Source organism: Phragmites australis, chromosome 13 (assembly GCF_958298935.1).
Source record: "Phragmites australis chromosome 13, lpPhrAust1.1, whole genome shotgun sequence".
In the NCBI taxonomy this organism is placed as follows: domain Eukaryota; kingdom Viridiplantae; phylum Streptophyta; class Magnoliopsida; order Poales; family Poaceae; genus Phragmites; species Phragmites australis.
In genome coordinates this window covers 14,395,641-14,416,381 of record NC_084933.1, presented here as the reverse complement: position 1 = coordinate 14,416,381, position 20,741 = coordinate 14,395,641, and the positions used below count along the sequence as shown (strand labels likewise).

The window sequence follows — 20,741 nt, the reverse complement described above, 5'->3', positions numbered from 1 at the left end:
TCTCATACAATTGCTCACAATACTAATGGTCATCTCTTAAATTTTAGGGTCTATTTTGAAACCCCGCATCAATCAGGCATACAAGTGTCTGATACTCGTCTGCATAGTCTGAAGATACCCTTGTCCATTGACTCAAATACCAACAATACTACCCCTTCTGCACCGTATAATATTTCACTATTCACATAAAAAATTCTAAACTGTCACTTATCCGATATACCTGCCAGCCATCGACAAAAGGCTCTAACATTATTCCAACAGAACATAAAATATTACATAAAACTACAATACAATCTACAATAATACAATATTCATTAAAAACATGGCTTAACATTTCATCTACATTGCAACAAAATATCCCCAGGTCGCTATATCAAACACCTCTAAATCCTACATCTACTACCTCATTATGTCTACACTATATCTAAATCATATATCTAAAACCTAATATATGTCTAAATAGTACATCTAATTGCTAAAATATGCGTACATACATGATCTAATTGTTAAATCATGTCTAACCCTAATTCTAAACCTAGATCTACATTCTAACCTACATCTAGTAGCTATCCTACTGGGTTTATAAAAAAATGCTAGATCTAATCTCTAACCTATATCAAAATCTAGCACCAGTGATTATCCTACCATGTTTGTAAAAAACGGATAAAAAATGACATCCATCCTCGAATAGAGCTTTGCCTCAAATTTCTCCTCCCTTGCTCGGGCTCTCCTCCCTCTCTCTCAGTTCGGTTGGAAACAAATGAGGTGCTGACATTGATAGGGTCGACACAACTGCTTTTTATACCTAAAAGATCTGGTCCGAACAGTGAGCGACTCCTTTTGGGTAAACTCATCGGGCGTCGCTGCAAGAAATGTCTCAACTGTTCAGTGAGTAAGAGCAAAGTCTCACCTGAGACCCCACGACACCGCCATTTATTTATTCCGCCACACAAGGTACCGTCCATTCATAGGGCGAGAGCAAGCTTTCGCTCGATGAACGGATGATGATGGTCTATTATTACAAAATTTAATATCGGTGTAATTTTGCAAATATTAAAAAATAAAAAAAATTCTGGCATTTCCTCACGTTTTGGGCTTTTCGCACAGCCAAGGTTTTTACTCGACTACGCTACGTACGAGAGCCCAAACCAAAGCCCATTCCCCATACTCCGCAGCCCATTCCCAATCGATACCCACTCACTGACAGCGGGACCCACCATTTGCAATGCCCCCTCTCCCTCTTTCTTCTCCCAATTCCAAACTTTGGAGGGAAACCACCAAAACCCTCACTTCATTCCCCGATCAAACCGCCGCCAAAAATTTCCTTCGAAAATGAGGCGCCGGAACCTAATCATCGACTCCGACGACGAGGACGGCGAGGGCATTGCCACATCCACATCCGCCTCCGCCTCCGCCTCCGTCGCCAGCGGCGGCGACGGCAGCGTCGGCCGGCCCTCGCCCCGGAACCCTAGCCCACTCCCCGTCCCGTTCCCGTGCTTATCGCCGCCCTCCGCTCCCGTCGTGATCTCCGACGACGACGAGTTCGAAGAGATCGTGGACCCCGACGGGGACTCCCCCTTTACTGACGCCCCCGACGAGCTCTCCCCACCGCCTCTTCCCGCTCCCGCTCCCGCTCCCCCTCCTTCGGCGGCCCGGACCCCAACCCTGACAACACCTCCGGCCGGGACCCCAACCCCGACTCCATCTCTGGCCCGGAATCCGTCGCCAACCGCGCCTCCGGCCTCGACCCCGCCGCCATCCGCGCTGAGCGGGCGGCTGCGGCCGGTGGACGAGCTCCTGCGGGGGCTCGGGCTGCGAATGCGGCCCGAGTGGCTCGAATCATGCGCTGCGGGGATTCCTGGTTTCAACGGCCTCGGCGGCCCGGAGGTGCAGGCAAGGCGGTGCTTCGAGCAGTTCCTCTTCGCCGACATGAACGCCTGCGGGGCCGGCGGGCTCCCAGAGGGCGTTGGGGGCATGCACGCCTCCGTGCTTGATGGGCCCTTCGTGCTTCAGGTGATACATTGCTTATTGCAATTTGGTAAAACAATGGTTATACTTTACTTTCTGAGCTGCTGATACCTGTTCTATTTTGGTGCCCCCTAGCATGATTTAGTTACAGAATTCTTGAAATGTTTGTCGATATTTTCCATTGATTGGTGATGATAATGCCTGCAATTGTTCGAGAAAATAAAATGTTCCATCAATTTTGATCTGATGCTGTTAAATCTTCAAAGATCTGTGGTTCAAGATCCACCCTAAATGGGTAGTGAAACTCGGATCTAAATCTCTAGTTTACTGGATGTATATCTTCTTACCAAGTGCGCCACAAATGCATAACTTGTCGAAATTGGAAAATCTGGGTTGGAGCTGATGTGAAGAAATAGCTGCAAAGTATAAGCGAAATTACAGGTCGTCAATGCTTGAAGGTGACTGTAGGCAACATAAAATGGAAAATTTTGTTGAGACTTTCCATTGGCAGTTCTCGGTATGTTCCACCCACTAGATCACTCCAGACTATACCAGTTCTTTAGCTTTCCGCATGTGCTAAATTGCTAAATGTACAACGTTTCACGAAATGTGATTTTCACTATGCATTTCCTACATAGCACTTTGCCACTATGTCCATCAACACTTTTGCTGTTCAAAATTTCTTTACCTTTATCTTATGCTAATTGTACTTTTTCGCAGTTTTGCCTTTTTTATTTGGATGATGTGTAAAGATTTTTTTGTTCTTTCTTTTTCTGCTATGAGGAATTATCTATACGACTCTTGTTTTTTATAGGTTGATGAAATTGTCAATATGTCAGCTCCTTTGAGGGAAAGATATCGTGACACACACGCGGGACCTAAAAGATGTTTAAAATTGTCAATGACAGATGGCATCCAACGCGTATTTGGAATGGAATACAGACCCATTAAAGACCTGCAAGTTCTTGCTCCTGCTGGTTTAAAGGTCATTTTTTTGCCCGTTCCTTCTGTCCAGAGAAGGTTGTCTTGCCTTTGGGTTTGTGCTCTTTTTCGTAGCCTATTAGTAATGCCTTTTCATGGGATGAAGGAATGTCGGGAATAGAGAGATTGTTTCTTCCTTTTGATGTACTTATCACATACTTTGATATATTTTGTGCTTCTACTTTGGTATCATTTTGACTGTTATGTGATGCCGATATATTGAATTTGTACCGGTAATTGTGTAGTTGTTGATTACATTGCTCAATCTTTCAGTATTTATTGTATCAACCAGATATCTAATAGTCCACTATATGCGGTGATACACAAAAACTTTATCAGAGGCCTATCGGTTGTGCTTCCCATTTCTTGTTACCGTGCTAGGCAATGTTAAACTTTTGTCAACTACTTTGTCTTGTATTGTTCAATATATATTTCCATAGGTACTTTCTAAATATAAACTTACATGATTATGTGTGGATCACAACATGAACCTTCACACCTGGAATTGTGGGAGAATAGAACTGCATACTCTGCATTCGATTTGTAAGGTTGCTAGGTGGTTGCTTTGTTTCCTTCCGATGCTTTTTCAGTGTAGAAAATTTTCAAATTTTTTTTTTCATCAAAAGCATAAAAAAGAGGTCGCAGTGTTGGCCAAAGCTTGCTAAGGCTTTATTATATGGGGAAAATCTTTGGCGCAAACAAGCAAATGGGTGCAAACGTGCAAACAACGAATGTCGTCCGTTTGATCCCATTCGAAGTCTGCGGTTAATCTCACTATCCCACCAGTGGAGGGGTTGATTTGCAAAAAAAGCCCGTGTGGCCACAAAATATTGCGAAATAACCCCTTCACTATTGGAATGGTAGGATCTACAACATTCGGATGAGGATCGAACGGACGACATTCACTGTTTGCACGTTTGCACCTATTTGCTAGTTTTCATCAAAGATTTCCCCTTATTATAATTAAGAAAAGTAGTAACTCAGTTTGCCAAGGCTTCTCAGGAACTCGTTGCCATTTATACTTTTATAGTCCATTCGTTGTTTGGATAATAAGGTTTCCCGCATCTTCTAAAAACTTTTCTCATAAAGAATGAATGTCCGTGATATCTCTTTTTGAACGAAATGGTTATTGTGTTTTGTATATCAATGATCAATCTACATAGCCAAGTATTACAATAAAAGAGTCTAAATGATAATGTGAATATATTTTTCGTTTCCTAATTTTGTATATAGAGCTCATTTCTTTTTCAATGTATCTCAGGTTGTTATAAGAAATGTGCACATAAGGAGGGGCCTTCTTATGCTACTTCCTGAGGTTATTGAAATTCTTGGGGGTGTAGTTGACGAATTGGAAGCAGCGCGTGACAGACTTGTTTCTGAAGTAAACAAACCACCTCGCGGCAAAAGGTATACATTACGCATTATTGAACCTATTAGATTTACAGACATGATATTTCATTTCAAGGTATATTGCTTCATAACGGATTTATAAGGAATAACTCGACACTTATTTATGCAAGTATCCTATTACATGCGTGATTAGATCAATTGAAATGAAAACATGTCAGTTTAGGATCTTTTATGTGCAGTGAAACTTCCTTTCTCTCAGTTTGTCTCTATTGCCTTGGTTGTAGAAATTTCAAAGGTTTTATACTGAATGCTAACTGGTCATATGTATTTAATCAGCAGCATGCAGTATTATTGCTATTCAGTTTGTACATAGCACCCCCTTATGGGTCCAATGGTTTTTCTATCATAACTCAATATTGACATTCTATATTCTACGTGTTTTCACCTCTTCATACTGCAGGAAACAAGGTGGATTGCCTTTGTCTTCAAGGGCCGCTCTAGCTGCCTGGCAATGTAGTATCAATGTTACTAATGGTGGTGGGCAAGGGATCTCAATGCCAAGAACAGTTACTCCCTCTCATCCAACAGGATTAGGTACTATATAGAATCTGTATAGAATTCATTTGGATATTAGCTTTAGGAATAGCACCCTTTTCGAGATAGAGGTATAACTGAATTACAAATTAATTGTCCTAGCAATGCACACCCGAGCTTTAGGGATAGCACTCTTTTCTGAGATAGAGTATAATTGAATTACAAATTAATAATGCTGGGAATGCGCACACACGAGCTTACAGGAAAAAGGTGATTACTGTTAGGAATAGCAACTTGTATTCTCTGGAGGCTCTGAGCTAGTATATATACACATGTATAGGTAGTTGGCACCATCAAAGTTTACCGAGCACCAAGGAATAGAAACGGTACTCGACGACATCATGAAGAAGGGTCAAACGACGGCGAGGGCGCAAAGGAGAAGCGATGGTCGACGGCGAGAGCGCAAAAGAAGCAGCGTGCTACTTTTTTTTTTTGCTTTATTTTCTTTCCTTTGACCTGGAGCTGGCTCAATTGTGCTCTGTTACAGAGCACAAACAGAAGTAGGCGTGGATGGGTGGGTGGGCGGCTAGAGACTAGAGTCCGCCGACGCGGCGAGGGCGCGAGTGGCGGCCGACGGGGCGGAGGTAGGCGTGGCAAGGAGGCACCGGGGCAGCCGGTGCGGTGGAGGCGAGTAGGGCTAGACAGCACTAGGGTGGGGCCGAGCGACGCTGTTATGGGGAAGAGGCTGACGGATCTAGCCAGAGCAGAGGCAGAGGAGGCGGTTTGGGTCCTGCGTGAGATGGGGCAGGTGCACGCTGAGCGGCGATGCACAGAGGCACAAGGGGAGGTGGCGCAGAGATGTGGGGGGACAGGCAGATCCGACTGGGTCAAGGTGGATCCGACCGGATCAAGAGGTGGCGGTTTGATCCTAACGTAGCAGATCGATCTAGAGCTGACGAACGTGGACTAGATCTCGGGATGATTTGTTGCGTCCCTAAAGAAATCTAGCTCTAATACTATGTTAGAAATAGCAACTTGTATTTCCTGGAGGCCCTGGATCAATATATATACACATGTACAGATGACAATATGCAAAGGTTCTCTTATAGTCTAGGGATATTACACAGAGCAATATATATCTAACAATTAACATCTTCATTTTATGAGTGAAAAGACTCTTTATAATTATACCTGTTCATTTACTCAAGCTGTGATACCAGCCACTGAATTAGCTATCTGTTGCGATTCTACATTTTATTCAAATGTAGTGGGCTAACTTTCCTAACCTTGCCCACAAACAAAACATTGCCCACAAATGGTTAAACTTTCCTAACCTGAATGTGCCAAAACTTGCCATTCTTATGGGATGCCCTACTTTGCTTAATAAAGTTTAAGAATGTATACGCTCTCTTTTTTTATCAGTTTCATGTTTGTGTTTGCAGTTAATGCTTTCCAGGTTGGTAGAACTACAGAAACTATGGTTGAAGGGCATGTTAGCCCTCCTGTAGTAGTAAACAGTGTCCAAGAGCAAAGTCTGCGTGTCCAAGAAATCAACATGCAAGACCCATCTGCTTCTCTTGCCAGGAACAATACAGAAACTTCTGCATATACTCCCCGTCAATATGATCGCACACATAGCATTGAGAGAATTACACAGACTATCAGAGAAGAATATGTTGAGCCTCCTATTATAGCAAATAATGCCCATGAACAAATACAGTGTGTCCAAGAAATCGCCATGCAGGAACAGGCTACTGCTTTTGCTAGGACCGAAAGAAAATCTTCTGCATCTACCCCTTGTAGCTATGATACCCAACATGGGTCATATGGCATTGGTGGTACTGGTGCTAATGATGTGGTGGCTGCACAGTCTTCAAATCTTGATGACGAGTTCAATCAGGAGCATTCCATGATTCTAAGTGGTGAAAATGAAAAACCTTTTACATACATTATCAGCATGCTTGCAGACTGGGGTATACAACAGGATACAAAAGCCTATATTCAAGGAAAAATCAAGGTTCATTTGCTTCTTAATACCTTTCTGTTTACATGCAAATTTAAGTACCTTTCTGCTTTTTTATCAACAAATTAGGATTTCAAATTGCATCAGTTCCATTTTCCAGTTTGACTTTGACCAAAGTACTTCTTTGATGATTCAAGAAACGTATGAAGATTCTATACATGTATATGAAATTTCTATAATTTATGGAAGACGCCAAGTGTTAATTGATGGCATAACTTCTACAGGGTTTGATCACTTCTGTCAAAAGTTTTCAATTTAAACGACGTACCGAGTATGAGCTTTATGTTTACATAGATGATGGGAGTTACATCTCGGTGGCCTTTGTTGACAGTGATGTGAGTACATCTGTTTCTATTAGTAATTATCCTAGTTTGCCATCTTACCATATTATGTTACATTGAGTTCTGTTTGATAGATTGTGAAGAACATAATTGGTCATTCCCCTGGGGAGGTCACATCTGCTCTTTCTGGTGAATCAAATTCAACATCAGCCAGTACTATGAAAGAAATTCTTAAAGGATTCCAGAGTGTTCTGGTGAAATTTGAGGTTAGTTTCCTGTTCTTAAACTCATATGCCTCATGCCTGTTTCCATTAGCGTACTTCTGCCTTGGGAAATTAGTTTTCTTACTGGGGCACTTGTTAATCATCACACTAGTTGAGTATTGTCATTGTCTGTAATGTATAAGTGTACATAACTACCATTTTATCTGAATGACCCAGCAGGACCCAAAATGTGTTAAATTAGTATAGTATTGCATCTAAACTTGCGTCTATTCCTCTTTGGTTAACATGTGCTGGATATAATTAAGGATGCAAGTGGGTGCCCAATGGCTACCCAACTATCCATTCTAGTTCATAAAGAAATAAAATTTACCATAACTAAGTAAGAAAAGTGAACTAACAGTGGATGTGGAATGGCATTTTTAATAGGGTGGAGTGGGTATTGGGTCAACCAAAAAAACAAAACTTACATCCCTAGATCTACCATAGGGGATATGTGGGCCAACAGAAATTCGAAGTTGTAAAATAGGAGCATCTGATTTTTTGACTTAAGCAAAGCAAGACTAGTTTTGAGGGGAATGAATTTCCAGGGCTTTTGACTCTCGCTTGTACAAGCCAGTTTGCTGGCTTTATATAATGAAAATGAAGCCCAAGAATTTTTTTTTTTTATGCTGTGCTTATACACCCTTGCAAAATGGCAAGTTCAATTAGCCAGTGGGCCAGTTTTAACTTGAAGCTTTTGTGGTAGGTAGGCTAACAGTGTATCAGAAATTCAGGCTCTTATTTTGAGTTTGGACCCCCACACATATAATGTTTATATTTCCTATGGTTGTCTAGGGACCATCTACACTGTTTCTGTTTGAAAAAAAAATCACTTGCAATTTATAGCGTTTGAAAGGTATATAATGCTTTCACTCCCTTGTTTCTAGGGTATGATGCTTATTGAGTTCAACAAAAACTCCTCTATTCCTATTGTACGCGAGTTGAATGAAGGCTGTCCAAGTTCTGATGCATGGCTTCTGCTTCGAAGGCTGAAAACATTTTCTTATCAAACGCGCGTGCAAAATTTGGACATTATGGATACAACTCCGTGATTATTTGCAGCCATTCTTTATTGCTAACGCATATGCAATGTTCAGTAATTAGCTTCAGGCTTCAGATGGGCACCGCACCATTCCTTTTGTAGGTACTTAGACTTGGCTTCTTTCCTTTTGCTGTAAGCTACTGTTGCTATTACGTAAATCTTCAAAAAGTTATCCTTTCTGTGTGTTGGCCCCCATGTTTTATTCTGAGCATTTTAATCCGCCCAAACTCACATCACTCATTATGCCATCATATAGTGAATTCCTTCGTCAGTCTAGAGTTTGCGAATTCTAAAGCAAACTAGGGATCCAGATCGAAGATAACAGTAATCTTTAAGGGTCGCACGGTCGATTCCCATGAGATATTGCATGGTGCCGGCCCTAACGCTTATTATTGTCTGCCATCTGCATGATCTGAGCCTTTCGGTTTGCCGGTATGTACTGCTCGTTCCATTCTCCATTGCTATGCAGTGATCCGATGTGAACATCTTAAGCCTCGTGCATGTTTTCTACTGTCAACTGATGTTCGAAGCATGATCAAATGTCCATCTTGTTTCACACTAGTAACGTCCTTTCCACGCTAGTTATATGTACTAATAGATAAAAAAAGGTTATATGTACTAATCAAAGACTCAATTATTAACCCTTTTGGCTTCCAGCATGCAGCTAGTAACATAGCACACTTGTCTCCATCTGAGGTAGTGTGAGACCTCTACGGTCTTATTGGTAAAGATGTCTAAATGTGTCGTGTAACATAGGTTAGTTCGAGGCACAACACTATTAGTACGGTCCAGGTACGGCACGGCATGATGGCTAACAGGGCGGGTCGGCACGACATGACAACTTGGGCCATATCTGGGCTGAAGCTGCGACACGATGGGTCAGTATGGCACGACCCGTTTAACTGTTCATATTGTTTAGTATTTTATATAATTTGTTTAGATCTAATATCATATAGGATATACGGTGCAATAGTATTATGTTTGACTTCCAAGTAGAAGGTCGGGTGTTCGATTTTGAGTGAAAGTAAGTTTTTGTGATTTTTTTTCTAATTTTTCGCAAGTTGACGGGCAAAAAAAATCATCGGGCCTGCCGTGCCGAGGGTCGGTATAGCACGACTCGATCTTAAATAGGTCGTGCCTGTGCTGGAGTCGCGGCACGTGAGCCGGCACAGCATGATCCGTTTAGCTAACGGGTCTAAACAGACCGTGCCTCAATAAATCCATATCGTGCCGAACCGAACCGTCTATTAGACCATCTCTGCTTATTGGTACCAATTTTTAGAGCAGGTGACCGAGGAACTTTTTACCCAAACGCAAGGCAACGACTGCGAACAGCAACCCGAACACAACTACGGACCAGCACGCACGCAGGCAGAGACGGACCAGCACCAGATGCAAGCGGACGGTTCCACCGGGGCCTCACTGATCCTTGATCTCCGGCGACCGGAGCGACGGCGGCTGCGCGATCCGGCGCACGCCCGGCAGGTCGACCAGGCGCTTCCCCAGCGTGTCCGTGGTTGACGTGCCGATCCTGCAGACGGTCAGGAGCCGGGAGTTCCAGGACAGGACCTCCGGGAGGCAGACACGGATCAGGTACACCCCCATTTACCACCTCGGCTCGAACACGACCCTCGCGCCCCGGCACACGTCCCGCACCACCGTCCTCGGCGACTTCGCCGACGCGCTCCGCCGGCGTCGGCCCAAGGATCGCCTGGAGCAGCACAACGCATGTTTTTTTGTTATGGTAGTTAGGCAGTACCAAATCAGCAAGATGCATGGAGTGATCAGTGGCGTTATTTGAGTGTATACATATACATCTCTTTCGTCTTGGTCGACCTTCATCTCGCCCTCCTTGGTGAGGATCTTCCCCTTTGTGATCTCCGTCCGACTCGACCTCGCCGGGCACCACCTCGGTTATGCGGATGTCGCCGCCGAGCTCCATCCGCAGGGTGTCGTAGAAGTTGAGCGCTGCCGCTTTGCTAGCCTGCAAACATACGCAATTCAGTTCCATACCATATGTTTAGCAGCAATCTCATATCGTAGTTCGGATGGTATTTATGTTAGAATACTAAGTAGCAGGATTTGAGCACCGACATTGTACAAGGTATTTCTTCCGATGAATGTGTAGCTAGGACGAGTTGGAGGTGACTCCGACGATCCGGCCCTGGGTTTTCTTCAGGTGAGGGATGGCAAGCCGAATTGGGTACACATGGCCCCAAATGTTGATGTCCTACATGCATGCAAGAAACAACGTTACAATTGATTAGAGATGAGATCGTTGTTCTTTGGCCTGAAGTGCTCTCAGAAACAGTTGCGAGAAATGGGATCGAGTCGTACCATCAGTGTTCTGAAGTGGTTCACGTCTTCCACTTCTTCGAACTTGCACACCTGCCAGATCGATGCGTTGTTCACCAGGTGGTCCACTGCAAATGCATCGCAAATTTCTAGATTAACTTTGTCCTTTCAGGGAAAAAATATCTTTGGTTAACTATGTGCGCAACCAGTGCTCGGAGGAGCAGGATATAAGAGACTGATCAAACTAGTTCATCCGTCAGAGTGTATGCTTCCTTGGCCGATGCTCGCTAAACAGCAAAATCATGTCAGACTTACGTCTACCAAAGTAGCGGATTGTGTCGTCGACGAACTTGTCGCACTCGTCGGGCTTTGAGACGTCGGCCGGCAAGACGAGGACGCCCGGCGAGCCGAGCGTCAACCACGGGCAGACTCAAAGGGTAGTCCAGTGGGTCCGGGACTATTATGTGATCCGGTCTATTTTTTTTTAAGTATGTGTAGGGTCTAGGAGCATAAGACTGAGTACAGAGCACTCAACTAATATAAGTGTTTGAGATTTAATATTGCAATGTCGTGAGCTTTAATTAATCTTATAATTATTTATGTTAAATGTTGATTGCAATTTTAAATTTTATAATGACGTGAGCCTCAATTTATCCGGTACAAATAATTTATTCGGCCAGCCTTGGCGTTGCACCTCGAGTCACCCTTCGGTCTCCATCTGAAGGCTCGCCAGAATCTTCGCCTATTCTGATCCCTGGCGCCGCGGGTCGACCTTCGGGCTCTGACCGAAGGCCCGCTAGAGCCTTCACCTATGTTGGTAGTTGGCGTCGCGGATCGACCTTCGGCCTCCGATCGAAGGATCGTCAGAGCCTTCGCCTGTACTTCCTGAAACACAACTGCAATATTCATCAGTGCTCAACCACCAGCGAAATTCGACTCGCCATCCGAAGGGGTACGAGAGATCATCCCCAACAGTAGCCCCCTACAGGTAAGGTTCATCTTCGAAGGGCCGAGCCTGTAAATTGGATGATATAGCTCAACGCCGTCCCCTTCGGCCCGTCGAAGGCCCCTGGGGGCTAGTTTAACTTTTTAGCAGATTGCCCCCTCATGTTGTTCATTTTGACTATTATTTATTATTTTTTGTTTGTATTTTTGTGTTTGTATGACCATTCTACCCTTACAGAACCATCGGATCGAGGACGTTAAATGTCTTCGCTTCATGCCGAAATGTCTTTTACGGCTACGGTTCAACTTCCGACGCGTCTCATTTTAACCGCCGTTACCCCCTATTTTTATCGCTATAAATATGCTCCACGCGGTGGATCAATTTTTATCGCTTGAACTCACTGAAGCTGCAGCTCTCGTATGAAGGTTTTCTTTCCGAAGTCTCTCACAGGATCTTTTCTTTCCGAAGCTCAGCGCGAATGGCTCTGAAGTGCAAGGCAAACCGTCCAAAGACCTACTAGATTAGACAATCTAAGGTGGACGAGGAGGTCTTGGTTGGGCTGGTAAGAGAGGGTTTGATTAGTGATGTCTCGAAGGTTAGACTCCTGGGGAGCCACGAGACTCCGGAGCCCGAAGATGACGAAGCCATAGTCTTCGTCGACTACTTCCGAGCAGGGCTCCGCTTTCCTTGCGATGACATGGTCTCGAAAGTTTTGAAATTGTTTGAAGTCTAACTGCATCAGCTAACACCAAACGCCATTGTTCGGCTTGGCCTTTTCGCCTAGGCGACCCATTCCAAAGGAGTGAAGGCATCAGCCAGGGCCTTCGGCGCAGCCCACAGGCTTCACCATCAGCCGAAACCGGTCTTTGCTTGGAGCGTGCAAAGAGAAGCCAACTATGGATGCTTGAACTTTACTTACCGCGTTGGCCTGACCACGCCAGTCGTGGTGTACAAAAATAAATAGCCGAAGTACTGGACGTAGTGGTGGTTCTACCACAAGGTGGACCGAGAAGAGTTTCTTGTGTCCAAGTGCAAAGAAGTGAAGGGGGACCGCGCCCCTGATGTGCAGCTGAAGGCCTCTCAAAGGCCGGCACTTGAGGCCTTCACCAGGTGTGCGAAGTATCTGTCAATGCGTGATCTCGTAGAAGAGTTTGTGGCCTCCGGAGTATGGCCCCTCAGTCGGGACTGGACCATCCCGGAATTTGGTGACAAAGGGCCGGAGGGTTCTGCCGCCCTCATCCTGCTCTCCAAGGTTTCATAGGTATTATCTTTTATCATGTTCCTAAATGCACCTTGGTTGTCATTTGCTTACACTTCTTTCTTTGTGGCAGACCTAACGGTAGCTGAAGTGGAGGCTAAGGCCATGATGCTGCTCAGGAAGTTCACTCAGGGCGAAGCCCAGCTATGCGTTGACCAAGGTCTTGGTCGGTGGCTCAACCGGATTTTTGAGTTTCGAGGTCTTGCCTATAAGGACAGACCGAAAGTGACCGCGCCCTTACCAGATCAAAGCGGAGAGGGCTCCCCGACCGCCGATATCGACGGAGAACCTGCTGCTGGCAGCCAGAGGAAGCAAAGAAACGCAAACCCATCACCGCAAGGGGGCAAAAAGAAGAAAGCACTTGCCCCAAGGAAGAGACCTCGCGAAGTGGCCTTCGACGACCTTCGCGCTGTACCCATTCGATAGGAGCCCCCGAAGGGCACACAGGATCCTCGCTCCTCTTCACCGAAGTTGTCCTTTTGTGTGCGCATAGACCTTCCCATGCTAATTCTTAGTGACGACGACGAGGAGCCTTCGGATCTGCACGTGACCACTGAGCCAGCGGTAGGGGAATCTGAGGCCGAAGGAGCCGAGAATGTTGAGGCAATAGCTGACTCACCGTCTTCCTCTTCGTCTTCAAGTTCCTCCTCTGACGACAAGTCATCCGGTGGCCACAGAGCCACAAAGACTGAAGAGGAAACTTCGCCGCCCATGCCCCGTCGTGGCGGAAAGGTACTTATGAGTCACAGCAGCTTACTCGACGTGAAGGCTATTGAAGCCGAAGCCTTCAAGATTTCATCGTTTGAGCCAAGCTCGGGGGAGGTCAATGATGCGAAGAAGATTTTTAGCACCTTCGTTCTACCTGAGCTTGAGATTTCTCTCGCGCGAAAGCCTGCTACTGAGCTCATCGACGCTTCCGACGTGGCCATTGCGAAGGTATTTGTATATAGTTTATTATGCTTATTTATTTATTACTGTCCTGCATTGTTTCCTTGGTTATTCGTTCTCATACCCGCACGCTATTGCAGGCTATGCTTATCTCGCGCGCTCAGCGCAAGCAGGTGGAGAATTTCTAGGCCCGCGCAAGAAATACAGAGGCGCAAAGGGACATGTTTCAGGCCCGGGCGAAGAAGGCCGAAGCCCAAAAATGGGAGTTCGCGCGACAAGTGAGGGAGGCTGATTTGCACTTGCAGCAGCTTGAAAAAGAAGTGAGCTCCCTTCGCTCAGGCAAACAGAGCGCAGAGGAAGAGGTCACATGCCTTCGGTAGAATCTAATGGCATCCGAAGCTCAAGTTTCTGAGTTGCAAGCCCTTTGCACCACTGAAAAAGCTAAAACGCAGTGGCTGCGTGAAGAGTTGGACGAGGCAAAGGCGCTATCCGAGGATGCCCTCAATGTGCTTGGAGAACTGGAGCCGAAGGCCATTGCATCCTGCGAAGCCATTAGCAATACCTTTGATGGAATCGGTGCTTCGGCCTTGTCTCCAACGCTTGACCTTATTGGACTGGGTGGACTTATTGAATGGATCAGCGAAACCAGCAGAAGCCTTTTGCCTGTGGCCCAGCTGTACGGTGACTTCTACGCCATGGTCTCAGCCAGGAGTTTAGCACAGTCAATTGAGATGACTGGCTGTGATCATCACATTGCGCTTCAAAAATCCACCTTCTGCTACCCATCGGATATGTCAACTCCGGCCGTGTCGAGGGCATCGAAGGCCACTACATGGTCATTCACTACCAATTATTGGTGTAAACACAGCCACGAGCTCGCCCTCCGGGAGGCGGAAATCAATCGCCAGCGAGTACGTGTTTTTGCTTTTTTTTAGAGGGTCGGGATTTTTGCTGTCTGTGCATTCATTGAACCTTTTTGCTGCAAGCGAAAGCGAAGGAGGACCCTTTGACTAAGGTGACAACCGCAGTGGCTGAAGAACCTGAGAAGGTGTGAAGAAAAAGCGTGAAGCGTCGTGTTGGGTTTTGAACATTTTGTTATCGATTGAAGCATTATGTAATATATACAATTTTGTTTGTTGTTAAATGTTTTGACTATCTTCGCTCCCTGCACAGATCGTCCCCTCGGACACTGTGCAGGTAGCCGAAGATGCTATTCCCATCACTATGATGCGGGACAAATTTTTCATGTCTTGGTCTTGCTGGGACTCCTTCTACCGCCGCCATCTAACTATCTATTTCGAGAGGTACTGGAGGGCGAAGTGTAGGTCTTATGACGTGATGAATGACAAATCCAAAGCGTTTTGGAAGTCTTTTAGCCCTTCGGTTTTAGAGACCCGTAGGGTTGAGCGTGAGTCCCGTCGGATTGCACGCGGAGACGTTGAGGCTCCGCATACTATCATCGACCCGAAGCCTGAGCCAAAAGACGATAGTTGTGGGTTCCTGCCCCGCCAGTTTCAATTTTGTTACCGCTGAGGGCCTTCTACACAAATAATGCGACATATCAAAGGCTGGAGCACTTTGCCTATATCTTCGTCTACCACTTCTTCATCTTCTTACGTTGGATCCAGCGTTGCCTTTTTATGCCAGTCAAGGCATAGCCTTTCAATTTGTCTTTAGCCGATGGTATAAGGATTTTGTTGATCCTGATGTTGATGATTTTGCGGAATAAAGAATGTTGAAACAATTATTATGTTTTTTTATTATACTATGCTTATCGAGTTGGTCCTTATTGATTTGGACCTTCAACAGCACCGCGCGTGAAGTGTGATCTTGACAACGCCGTCCTCCCCCGACTTTGAAGCCGTAGGGACCTTCGGCAGCAACGCAAGCTAATCATCATTCGGAGAACGCCGTCCCCCCCAACCTTGAAGCCGTAGGGACCTTCGGCAGTAACGCAAGCGAAGAATCATTCGGAGAATGCCCCCCCCCCCCGACCTTGAAGCTGTAGGGACCTTCGGCAGTAACGCAAGTGAAGCATCATTCGGAGAACGCCGTCCCCCCCCCCCCCGACCTTGAAGCCACAGGTACCTTCGGCAGTAGTGCATATCTTGGTTTCGCATTGTAATTGCTATTGATCATAAACGCTATCGCAAATTTCGTAGCGATGGTTATCCAGGCTTCGACTTTTATTTTTTCAATTTTTCATTTTTTCCTGTAGACTTCCCATATTTTGGGATTAACGTCGTGCTTCTTCGTTCGATTTCCCTTTTTATTGTTTTTGTTTTTGTTTTTTGTTTTTGAAGGTATCTTGTGCCTTCGGTATGGTGTAGGCGCTCGCGGCCCTTTTTTCTGGTGCGGGGGCAGGCACTCTTAGCCCCCAACTTTTAGTCGAGAGGTGTGTCGCCTTCTGAGGTTGAGCAACACTTCAGTTTTTTTTCCCCGAAGGTATGTTTCTCCTTCGGTGCGGGGGCAGGCACTCTTAGCCCTTGACTTAGCCGAGAGGTTCGCCGCCTTCTTTGAGGTCGAGCAGCACTTCGGCTTTTTTCTTCCGAAGGTTTGTTTCTCCTTCGGTGTGGGGGCAGGCACTCTTAGCCCCCGACTTAGCCGAGAGGTGCGCCGCCTTCTTTGAGGTCGAGTAGCACTTCGGCTTTTTTCTTCCGAAGGTTTCTTTCTCCTTCGGTGCGGGGGCAGGCACTCTTAGCCCCCGACTTAGCCGAGAGGTGCACCTCCTTCTTTGAGGTCGAGCAGCACTTCGTTTTTTTTTCCTTCCGAAGGTTTGTTTCTCCTTTGGTGCGGGGGCAGACACTCTTAGCCCCCGACTTATCCGAGGTGCGCCGCCTTCTTTGAGGTCGAGCAGCACTTTGGCTTTTTTTTCTTTCTTCCGAAGGTTTGTTTCTCCTAAGGTGCGGGGGCAGGCACTCTTAGCCCCTGACTTAGCCGAGAGGTGCACCGCCTTCTTTGAGGTCGAGCAGCACTTCGGCTTGTTTCTTTCGTTTCCCCCCTTTTTTTTAAGGATTACAGACAGTCATGCGTAACTCGATCATAATTACTTTGCCATCGAGGTGAGGATGCTGCAAAAAGAAATTCTTTAAAATGTGGAGAACTTCGAAGCAACCCATGATCGAAGTTTCACCACGGGTTTGCGCCCGTCCAAAGTCGAAGGGTAAGATGTCTTTCTTTGACATTTCATACCTCGACTTTTATGACGAGTTCTCGACGCGCTTCATGTCGATTGGTGTGCTTCCTTTTTTTGAAGGCCTTCAACACTTCGACGATGAATTATGCATACTCAACAAAAGTACACGCTTTCTTGGGGGTATTTCCATATATATTGGAGGGTTTACAAAGGTCGCTGCCTCATTAAAAACCTCACGCCCTAACGAAGGGTTCCCCCTGTGAGGAAAAGAGTACAGCGCCCGTACACTATTTTGATAAAATGAAAGGAAAACAAAATTACATAAATGTTGCATTGGTTCATGTTCTTCACCCATTGATGCGAAGACTTCCTCGGTTACTACACATAGAACTTGCAAAGGTTGTCGGCATTCCAAGTGTGCAGGAGCTCATCACCTTCGACAGTAGCCAAGTGATAAGATCCGGGCCTTAACGACCTCTTCACCAAGAAGGGTCCGTCCCACTTGCTTTGCAATTTTCTCATGGCGGAAGCATTGTTGAGTCTTCGCAGTACCAAATCCCCAGGGGTGAAGTCCTTTGGGGATACTTTCTTGTCTCTCCATCTTCTAGTCTCCTCCTGATATCTGGTCAAGTTTTCGACAACATGTATTCTCATTTCCTCCAGTGCATCTTTTAATGTCAATTCTTCACTTTGTGCTGATTCATTTGTGACTCAAAATGATCTATTTTTACATTCCTCCGGAGTCATTGCCTCTTCGCCGAAGAGCAGACGAAATGGTGTGAACCCAGTCGGTCTTGTACCGTTGTTCTTACGGACCATAAGACCTTCAGCAACTCTTCCACCCACTTTCCTTTCGGCAGGCCTTGCAGACGTCTTGCGACACCAGCAAAAACAATGTCGTTTTCCCTTTCCACGGCTCCATTTGACTGTGGGTGATACACTGATGCGGAGTGGACTTTGATTCCCAGGTCTTCGCAGAATTGCCTGAACCCTTCGCTATCAAATTGCGTGCTGTTATCAACGGTCACTTCATGTGGAACTCTGAAGCGACAGACGATGTTCTGCCACAAGAATTTTTGGATATTTTTTGACGTTACATTCACCAGCGGTATTGCCTTCACCCACTTGGAAAAGTACTCTACTGTGATGATAGCGTAACGCAAGTTTCTTGGGGCAGCTGGTAACTGTCCGACAATGTCAATTCCCCACCGCATTAACAGCCAGATCGATGGTATGAGCTGTGTCTTTGTTGAAGGCCTGTTTGAACCCTTCGCCAAGTACTGGCACTATGTACAACTTTGGACTATATACTCCGCATCGTAGACCGCCTTCGACCAAAATAATCCTTGCCTGAATGCTTTTCCGACGAGGGCTCGAGTGCCTACGTGTGAGCCACACAATCCTCTATGTATTTCTCTCAGCAAGTTTTGCCCCTCTGCCTGCGATATACATCACAGCATTGGTACACAGACTCCCATCTTGTACAAGTCGCCCCCCCCACAATTTAGTAGTTTCTAGCTCTCTGGGCCATGCGCTTCGCCTCGACATTATCTTCGGGCTCATAGTAGCCGCGAAGATAGGCCATTATGGGAGAGCACCAATCTTCGTTTTCAATTATAGCGATTGAGCGTGCCTTCTGCAAAGAGGCCTCTACAGTTGGCACCTTCGATTTCTGATAAAACACATCTGGCGGTATCGGCAGATTTTGCGCTGCGGCCTTTGCGAGGTCATTAGCCTCGAAGTTGTCATTTCTTGATATGCTCTTGACTGTGAATCCCAGGAAGTGTTTTTCCATGCTTCGAACCGCTGTCATGTATTTGACTAGTTCTGGCTCCTTCGTCTAAAATGTCTTGTCAATTTGGCTTGCTATCACTTTAGAGTCCGTCTTTACCAATACCCTCCGGGCGCCCAAAGCTCGCGCCTTGAGAAGGCCAAGGAGAACTGCTTCGTACTCCGCAATGTTGTTTGTCGATCAAAACTTGAGCCTGGTAGCATATCGCAACTTCATTCCCGAAGGCGAAGACAACACTGCCGCCACACCAGCCCCCGAAGCCCCCCAGGCTCCGTCACAATATGCGATCCAGACCGGGTCTAACGGTACTTCTTCTGGAGCTTCGGCCTGCGGCGTCCAATCTGCCACGAACTCCGCTAATGCCTGAGACTTCATTGATGTTTTTGCAACGAAAACTATCATGAATGGTGCAATCTCTCCAGCCCATTTTGCAATCCTCCCTGTAGCTTCACGATTTTCAAACATGTCACGAAGGGGTAGGGAGGTGGGCACTGTAATCTTGTGAGCCGTGAAGTAATGGCGAAGCTTCCGCGATGCCATTAATAGCACATAGGCCACCTTTTCCATTTCGGAGTAGAACGTCTTCGGGCCCGCCAAAGCCTCCGACACATAGTATACCGGAAATTGTTGCAACTTGTTATTTTCTTGCCTTTCTTGCACGAGTACGGCACTTAGTGTCGAAGGGGATGCTGTTATGTATAGCAACAACTCAGCCTCGGGATCGGGGCTGGATAAGGCCGTGAGCTTCGATAGATATTTCTTCAACTCGTTGAAGGCTTCCTGCTGCTCCGTGCCCCATTTGAAGGGGTCAGAGCATTTTAGCGTTTTGAAGAAAGGTAGGCTTCGCTCGACTGATTTTGTGATGAACCGGTTTAGCGCTGCCAACCTGCCTACCAGGCGTTGTGATTGTTTCCTGCTCTGCGGGGGTCTCATGTCAATTATTGCTTGAATTTTTTGGGATTCCACCTTGATGCCCCTTTTTGAGACCAAGAAGCCCAGTAACCTTACAGACTGCACCCCAAACGCGCATTTTTCAGGGTTCAGCTTTAGGCCTGCACTTCGCAGGTTTCAGAAAGTTTCCCGAAGGTCTTCGAGGTGATGGTCCTTTCTGATGCTTTTGACCACTATGTCATCGATGTATGCTAAGACATTTCGCCCTAGCTGTGAATTCAGCACTGTTTGTACCAACCTCGCGAAGGTGGCGCCAGCATTCCGAAGGCCAAAGGTCATCCTTACAAAGCAATATATACTGAAGGAGGTTCTGAAATTTGTTTTTTCCTCATCCTCCTTCGCCATCCAAACTTGGTGGTACCCAGAGTACGCATCCAGAAAACTCAACATCTCACAACTAGCAGCAGAGTCCACCAGCTGATCAATTCGTGGCAGTGGAAAGTCGTCGTTCGGACAAGCTCTGTTTAGGTCTATAAAATCTACACACATTCTCTACTTGCCATTACTTTTCTTGACTAGCACTGAGTTTGCCAGCCACTCCGAATGCAATACTTCGTGCACCACACTGGCGTCAAGCAACTTCTGCACTTCAGCCTTAGCTGCCTCTTCCCTCTCTTCCGAAGCTTTTGCTTCTTTGGCTTCGCATTTGGGTCTACATTTAAAGTGTGTTGAATGATTTCTCTGCTGACTCCTTGCAAATCCTTCGGAGACCAGGCGAAGATATCTTCGTTGTTGCGAATGAACATTATCAACCTTCATTGAGCTTCTTCTGTGATTTCTACCTCGATGATGACTTTTTTGTCTGGCCTGTCTGGACACAGTGGGACTTTCTTGGTCTGTCCTTCTGGTCTAGCCTTCACCATTTTATGTACCTTCGGTTGCTCTTCACGCTCTTCATGATCCGTCGAAGGTCCATCCACTACGTGGACATTTCGCCAGCTTGGAGTATTTCCCATTTCAATCCTACGGGCCACCTGTTGATCTTCGAGCACCGTTATGACACCTCAAGAACTAGGCATCTTCATGCATAGAT

The 20,741-nt window shown here is 46.0% G+C and overlaps 1 protein-coding gene and 1 pseudogene across 1 annotated transcript; one reads left to right on the top strand and one right to left on the bottom strand.

The window, feature by feature from the left end:
- The first annotated feature begins 1,291 nt into the window (after positions 1-1,291).
- Positions 1,292-8,621, top strand: LOC133888882 (recQ-mediated genome instability protein 1). The gene is made up of 8 exons (XM_062329262.1): positions 1,292-2,013; positions 2,783-2,953; positions 4,211-4,356; positions 4,760-4,893; positions 6,276-6,850; positions 7,081-7,191; positions 7,272-7,403; positions 8,288-8,621. Exons 1-8 carry the CDS (start codon positions 1,333-1,335, stop codon positions 8,450-8,452), a joined length of 2,115 nt encoding a protein of 704 aa, XP_062185246.1. The 5' UTR covers positions 1,292-1,332; the 3' UTR covers positions 8,453-8,621.
- A 1,240-nt stretch (positions 8,622-9,861) lies between these two features.
- Positions 9,862-13,654, bottom strand: LOC133889434 (11-beta-hydroxysteroid dehydrogenase 1A-like; annotated as a pseudogene).
- Between the last annotated feature and the right edge of the window lie 7,087 nt (positions 13,655-20,741).